Genomic DNA, 7,421 nt, shown 5'->3' on the forward strand with positions numbered 1-7,421 from the left:
AAAAGCCATCCATGAAGGAGAACAATGTGTGGCGCGCGATGTTGTCAACTAAGACGTCGATGTGGGGTAAAAGGAAGTTGTCTTTAGGGCTGGCCTTGTTAAGGTCCCGATAGTCGACGCATACTCTAACTCTTCCATCTTTCTTCTCTACGGGCACGATGTTCGCCACCCACTCGGAGTAGTTGCAAACTTCTAAAAAGCCCGCGTTGATCTGTTTGACGACCTCTTCCTTAATGCGGAGGAGGAGGCCGGCTCGCTGCCGCCGTAGGTGTTGCTGTTTGGGCGGGAATCTCTCTGTATCGAGTGGGAGGAAGTGCTTGACTATTGAGTGATCCAAACCTGGCATGTCGGCGTAAGACCAAGCAAAAACTTCTTGGTACTCCTTGAGGAAATCGATCATCCGGGCTCGTTGTTCGGGGTCGAGGCCCATTCCGATCTTCAAGGTATGCGGTTCTTCTTCGGAGCCCATGTTGATTTATTCTGTTGGTTCGACTAAGGTGAGTTGGCGGTCCTCTAGGCGGCGCAAACTCTCCTCTATCTCGGGCACTCGACTGTCCTCGTCGAGCCCTTCCCCGAAGTATATGGGTCGGGGCTCTTCGAGACGTTCTTCGGATGGGTTCGAATTGCCGTGTCGAAGATTTGGATTCGAGTGGAGCCTGGCAATTTAAATGAATTGTCTTAGAAATTTAGAACGTTGCGAAATAAGTGAGAGAAAGGAGAAGGTAGACGCGAAAATTCAAAATGCATGCAGAGATTTCATTAGCGATGTAAGCGTGAAGCCATAACAAAATCCCTCTTCCGTCGTGCGGCTTATGGCTATGCCGACACGCGGGAAACATCAAACGCATAGATAGCCTTACACATCGACAATTACAGCCGAGTAGCGCGGGACTGAAGTCCAGTTGTTGAGCTCCTCATTCTCCTGCGCGAGGCGGACATAGACCCCAAAAGGAATCTCCTCGGTGACGGCGCATATGGCTGACAGATTGACATGCTCGGCGTCTGAACCCGAGAAGGGGTCGTCAAGAGTGCCTCCAACGATGTGCGGCGGTGCGGGGAAAAAGTGAGAGAGTGGGGGAATCGGGATGCCCCTGTTGATCTTCCCGTAATGCGCGGCGAGACGGTAGAGGTGTTTGCCTCTACGGGCTTCAATAATCTCGTGGCAGGAAGGGCGAAAACCGAGTCCCCTCCTGTTCTTGTACTCTTCGATCTCGATGGGGCGGTTGATCCCTTGCCCATGTGCTTCGAGCCCGGAACCCGGAATGTAGTTATGGCGCAGCAAGATCTTCCCCACCATGCGGTCAGCGCAGGACGAACCGACCTTTCCGTAGTCTTGGATGACGGAGATGGTGTCGAACGAGTGGAAGGGGAGGTTCTGATCGTCCCCAATACTGATGTAGGGGACAGCCGTCTCCTTATAAATAGCATAGTCCTCCTCACCTTTGACCGTGATGAGTCACTCTTCCACGATGAACTTAAGCTTCTGATGCAAGGTGGAGGGAACTGCGCCCGCTGAATGGATCCACGGCCTCCCGTGTAGCAAGCTGAAGGCATTTGGGATGTCGAGGACTTGGAAAGTGACGCTGAATGAACATGGGCCTACCTCAATCAGAAGGTCGATCTCTCCGTTCACTTCCCTCCGTGAGCCATCGAAGGCTCAAACCGCCGTCTTGCTCGGACGAATACGATTCAAATCCACATTCATCTGTTTCAGGGTGGAAACATGGCATACATTGAGAGCCGAACCGTTGTCGATCATGACCCGGCCTACCACGAAGTTATTGCACTTACAGACGATGTGCAATGCCCGCGAATGAGCATACCCTTCGGAGGGAAGTTCGTCATCCGAGAATGAAATGTTGTTGGAGAAGATTGAGCCAACGGTCTCTGCAATGAGATCTGGAGCCGTCTCCTTAGGGACCTGTGCTGCTGTCAGGACCTTCAGGAGCGCTTCATGATGTTGCTCTGAACCCAAGAGGAGGGCGAGTAGTGAAATGTGGGCTGGAGATTTGCCCATTTGTTCAACGACCTTGTACTCGCTTGCCTTGATAATCTTCATGAAAGCCTCGGCTTCCTCTTCGGTCACCTTCTTTTGGGGAATCGGCGTAGCTTCCAGGGCGATTTCCAACACTGCAGCAGGGGCCTTCCCTTTGTTTGCGGCCTCTAGATTTTCGTAGACTCGACCCGAGCGCGTCACGCCCATGACGCTAAATTGAAGCTCGAGGTTCCCGACACTCCCTTCGTAGGTCCACGGGACCATGCTATCTTGATATGGCTCTCGTGCGGGGACTTCTATCACGAATGGGGCGGGCGTGGCATCGAACCCTGCATACCCTACATCGGTTTCCGCCGGAACATATTCGATTACGAACGGGGCCAGTGCCTCCTGTCCGGTCTCGTACTCCCCTATAGCGCAAACACCGATCATGTTAATGCTGGGTCCTGAGCTTGACCCGTGATCGGGAAGAGGATTTGATTGCACGTTCGGGGGTTTGACGGCGTTGAACGTGAGTTGCTTGTCATCAGTCATCTGTTGGATCCTCTCCCGTAGCTTCTAACAATTGTCGGTGGTGTGACCGGGTGCGCCCTAATGGTACTTGCAGCGTCGACTTTGATCCTGGATGGTTGGGTCGAAATCAGGGTTAGGTGCTATCGATCGAATCTTGTTACCGGCGAAGAGTTGCCGGTATATGTGGGAGAGCGGAGCCGGCAGGGGTGTGAACTGTTTACGCCGCGTTTGTGTCGCGATGCCCTGTTGGTCCTGCGGGGCCGGAGCCCGTTGCACCGGTTGAGGAGTTCTCGAAGCCGGGGGCCTACTTTGTTGAATCGGAGGAGGCGCAGGGTCATAATTATGGGCATATTGCTGCGGGACCGCCGACGGAAAGGAAGCCGGCGAGGCGAAATAGTAAACTTGCTGCGCTGGGAGTTGTTGTTGATAATGCATCGGAGGTGGGGCATATGCCTGAGTGGCTGGTGGTGCGGGCGTGTAATTGATGGAATACTGTTGGGGGGCCTGGCGCCCTGACTTAACAGCATTGACGAACGCGTCTCTTCCTCTCCTGTTTCCCGCAGAGGGTGTACCAGTAGCAGCCTTCTTCGAGGACTCTCCCTCTTTCTTCTCGGCCGGTCCTTCTATCTTGCCGAGCTTAACGCCGATGTCGAGCTTTTTTCTGGCGTCGATAAGGTTGGAGAATGAAGACGTGTGGGCCAACAAGTGCAAGTAGTAGGCCCCTTTAAGAGTGGAGTGGAATAATTGGATCTGCTGTGCCTCACTGATCGGAGGGACATGCTTCGCCGCTCTAGCCCGCCACTTCACTGCATAGGCCTCGAAGCCCTGGTCGTCGGTCATTTCCATCGTGCTGAGCTCCAGCAGAGTCGAGGGCGTCTCCGCACAGTACCTGTACTGGTCGATGAATTTGCTTGAGAGGTCTGCCCACGTGGGGATATCCGCGGCTTTTAGTGACATGTACCAGTCAAGAGCCACTCCTGCCAAGCTATCCTGGAACGTGTGGATGACGAACTTTTCGTAATTCCAGTATCGCAGCATTTTTCCCCGATAGTGACGTAGATGGTGACGAGGGTCGGTCGTGCCGTAGTACCTCTGGAATTCAGGCACCTTAATCTTTGGGGGTAGCTGCATACCTGGGAAAAGACTCCAATCGCCGTCGCCGGTATCGAGGCGGGAGCCGCCTGATTGTAGGGCTCGGATATTCTCTTTCAACTTCTTCAATCTCTGTTCCTGTTCAGTCCCCGTTTCCGGGAGAAAGTTTGTTGGTGGTGCTATAGGGACAGCCTGGGTTGGCGTGCCCGGTTCAGGGATGGGAATATTTAGGGGAGGTAGAGTTGGGTAAGAAAAGCTGATGTGGGGTTGTGGAGCTTGGAATGGGAGAGGCTCGGATGTGTGAGCAAGAACGTGGGGGCTCGGTACCGGGAAGACCATCGGCGGAGGAGCTGCGTAAACAGGAGCCGGTGGTACAAGCGTGGTCGGGTCCGACGGTGGAAGAGGATTGGCTGCCGAGAGAGTCATTGATGGTGGAAGGACATTGGCCGGTTGGCTTGTCGGCTCGTGCATTGCGGGCGCTTCAATACCTTCCGGAGCATGGGTCGACGGGACCCAGGGGTTCAGGTCGACTGTTGGCCCGTACCCCGGAGGCGGAGTAGAGTTTGAGGAGGTGCGGTTTGAAGCTCTGAGCAGGGCCATGAGCTCGGCCATGTCGGCGGCCATCTGATTGACCGTGCCCTTCAGTGCGGTAATGTCGCCTTCTAGTGAGACGATGCAAGCCGCACCCTTAGTGGGGGATGACGCTTGGGCCTCCGGCGTTGGGACTGGTGGCGGAATTTCTCCCGAGTGTGTCGGGAGTGCGCCTGCAGGAGTTGGTGGTGGCAGTGCACGAGTCATGGGTGGTTGATAATAAACCGGCGTTGGTGGAATGTTTTCCTCGGAACTAGCGGGCTAGTTATTTTGCGCCATCCTCAGTTGCAAACGAGTGAGATAACGGTGCGGCGCCAGTTATGGTTACCTGTATTAACAATTGTGTAAATTGCGGCGCAAATGAGTTATGTTAAAAATAAAAACGTGTGGAATAATAAATAAGGGGATGACGTGCATGAGATGCATGGATTTTGAAAACTAATGCTGTCACTCGCATTGATTCAAAAGGGTTCCAAGATACAATGCAATTTTTTTAAAAACAAGCCCTAAGTCGTTCTTCCACAGCGCTTAGGGTGCAAGTGACTGTGGCCGTGGAGAGCACCGATCCAAGTGAGGACCTGGTGGACGCGTCTAACCTAAGGGGTGCGTGGACCTCCACGGGCTCTCTTCCTGAACCTCTCCAAGGCGACATTCGCTCGTGCCAACTCCTGCTCGAGCCTCTGTAGCTCGGCGCGGGCCTGGGTGAGCTCTCTCTGTAATTGCCGCTGATCCACAAGTTGCTCGTCCTTCTCTGCGACTTACCGATGAATACGATCTCTCTCGGCCCTTAGGTTAGCAAGCTCCGCTTGGATGGCCACGTTCGGGGTGAGAGACGCTCCCGTTGGTCCGCTATCTTCTGCTCGTGGAGAGTCGGCGGAATCCTCGTGTGTTGTCGGACCCCACCGATAGAAGCGGATGACATATTCCTCGGTAGCCTGGAAATCTCGTTCCTCGAGGGTTGGATGCTTGGGAAAATATGGACGCTCGATGACCACGATTCGCCATGCGTCCAAGACCCGTTCGATGTCTCTTTGGCGATCCACGGATGTCTGATACTCCCGCCAAGTGTGTTCGAATCTAGCCCGTGCCGTGTCCTCGGGGACTGTCTGCAAGTTGCCAAATTGCCTCATCACTCGCGCCGGGAAATATGTAGTGGACCCCGCATGACTTACGAGTGGTACTCCGTTAAAATCATGACACCTAAGGGCCGCGGGTCCGGGTGGCATCCACGCGGCTCGCCACTTAAAGCCCCTAGGTGGTATTTCGCGAAAAATTTTAATCCACTCGGAAACCTTGCGTTCTACCACACGTATCAAAGATAATAACTGCGAAATGATTGACCCCGAGCGACTGAAAAACAGGACTGGCATCACGAGGCCAAAGGGGTTTGCATGACTTTGAAGCCAAATTTGTAAGAGGATTGAGGACCCTCTCAACTTACGATCAACTGTTCGTGTGACACGGTCGAGGGACCGAATAGTCTCAGCCACTAGGCCCACCTCATACTCGCGGCCTCTGACCACTTGGAGGACGACGCTAGCTAAAGCTGCGTCTATACGATCAGCTGCACAAGGGAATAAAAGAGTCCTAAAAATCAAAAGTAAAACTGCATGACACAAATTCTTTTGAAAAAGATCCCCTTGGACCACGCGTGCTTGCGAATCGATAAAACGGAGTAGTTTCATAGTTATTATCTCGGTACCGCCGGAATATGCGAGTTCAGCCTGCAGCGAAGACCTTTGCACCCCGAGTAGGCGCGAAACTAATACTGGTCGAGTAGTTCGGAAATTAGGCTCTATAATACCGTGAGTGACTGTGGTCTGACCGATGAGGGTCCTATATTCCTCAATAGTGGGAGCGAGCTCGGTGCCCTGGATGTTGAAGACGGCGTGAGTTGGATCCCAAAACGTCACGGCTGCTCCGAGAAAATTCTAGTCTACCCGACGAGCGGACAATAGAGGCACACTCCAACGAAGGTAGTGATGTAGTCCTGATCAATTCGGTGCAGACTTATCCATATGCGGTTGATTTCGTCCAGTGGTGGTGTGACCCTGTTGAAGCGCGGGAAGGAGGCCGAGCGCGACATCCCTTACCAAGATGAAAGGAAAATCGACTTAGGACTTATCAATGCGAGTGACACCCTAATTTTGAAAGTTATATGATGTGTGCATGCGGAAATGTAAATGCCCACGGCTTAATTGAATTACAAGGTGTATGTATATGTCTCTCGAAATTGGAAAAGACTCAAATGGCGCGCAAGCCGACTCAATGGACTGTCGTTGAAGCCGAGTTGAAGGCTAGCATGGAGGTTCAGCACGATGCATGGTTTCAGTAATACAAGGACTGTGCTATCTAGGGATGGGGGTCCCCGATTCAAGGGTGTCAATTCCTTGAAATCGAGCGGGATTCTTTTCAAGGCCTAAGCGGCAGTTGAACTGCGCGCCGTACCCCTACTTCGAACCCCTATCTAACCTATGCTCTAAATACCGGTTGTGGGACGCGACCCATAGGTACCTAGAAGCTAGTATGATGTGCAATGCACGTGCGGGGAAATAAAAATGCGTAAAGTAGATAAGCGGAAAATTACGGAAAGCGGTAAATAAACAAGCAAACAAAGCAAGCGAGAATGAGCCCGAACCCTCTAAGTGTCCCCAGCGGAGTCGCCAAGCTGTGCGCACCCGAATTTCATCTCGTCGGGGCACGCGTGCGCGCGCCTATGCAACGCGGCTTGGGAGTGTCCACCTTCCCGGGGACGCGCGACAGACGCACGTGAGAAGGAGTCGCCACTTGCCATTTTACGACCCGAAGGTCGAGGGCCGACAAGTTACTCGGGTCTAGGGTTACGAGGTACACCTAATTGCTAAGGCATATGGTCTGCGAAACCTGAGGTTCCGAATTCGGGGGTTCTGTTACATGCGAGCCTATATCTTGCATGCCCTATCGGTACTCTAGCTTGTCTAGGCTTGCCATTTTAATTTAATTACCGCTTGATTAAGTTCCGCTCATCTTACGCATTTTGACACCGTAGATTCGAAGAAACACTCCAACCGTCCACTCTCCAACCGGGATTCTTACAGGAATAAATGTACAATATAAATCCTTGCATTGTCCTCTCAAATAAATAAAAATTACAACAACTGAATCCCGATCGGTTCGCGTTCGGTTATTATTTCACTCGTACTCACCGTGTGGTTTGAAAAGACTGAAACTGAAATTAAGATGCGCACTC

At 52.7% G+C, this 7,421-nt stretch overlaps 1 protein-coding gene across 1 annotated transcript; it reads right to left on the reverse strand.

The window, feature by feature from the left end:
* Nucleotides 1–2,587: 2,587 nt before the first annotated feature.
* On the reverse strand, nucleotides 2,588–4,399 carry LOC116205692. Its single transcript, XM_031538341.1, has one exon. It carries the CDS (start codon nucleotides 4,397–4,399, stop codon nucleotides 2,588–2,590), a length of 1,812 nt encoding a protein of 603 aa, XP_031394201.1.
* Between the last annotated feature and the right edge of the window lie 3,022 nt (nucleotides 4,400–7,421).

This window comes from Punica granatum, chromosome 1 (genome assembly GCF_007655135.1).
Source record: "Punica granatum isolate Tunisia-2019 chromosome 1, ASM765513v2, whole genome shotgun sequence".
Lineage (NCBI taxonomy): Eukaryota > Viridiplantae > Streptophyta > Magnoliopsida > Myrtales > Lythraceae > Punica > Punica granatum.

What these genes read in the sequence shown, in the direction of transcription:
- LOC116205692 (XM_031538341.1), bottom strand. Translation starts at nt 4,399, where the DNA reads ATGACTCGTGCACTGCCACCACCAACTCCTGCAGGCGCACTCCCGACA.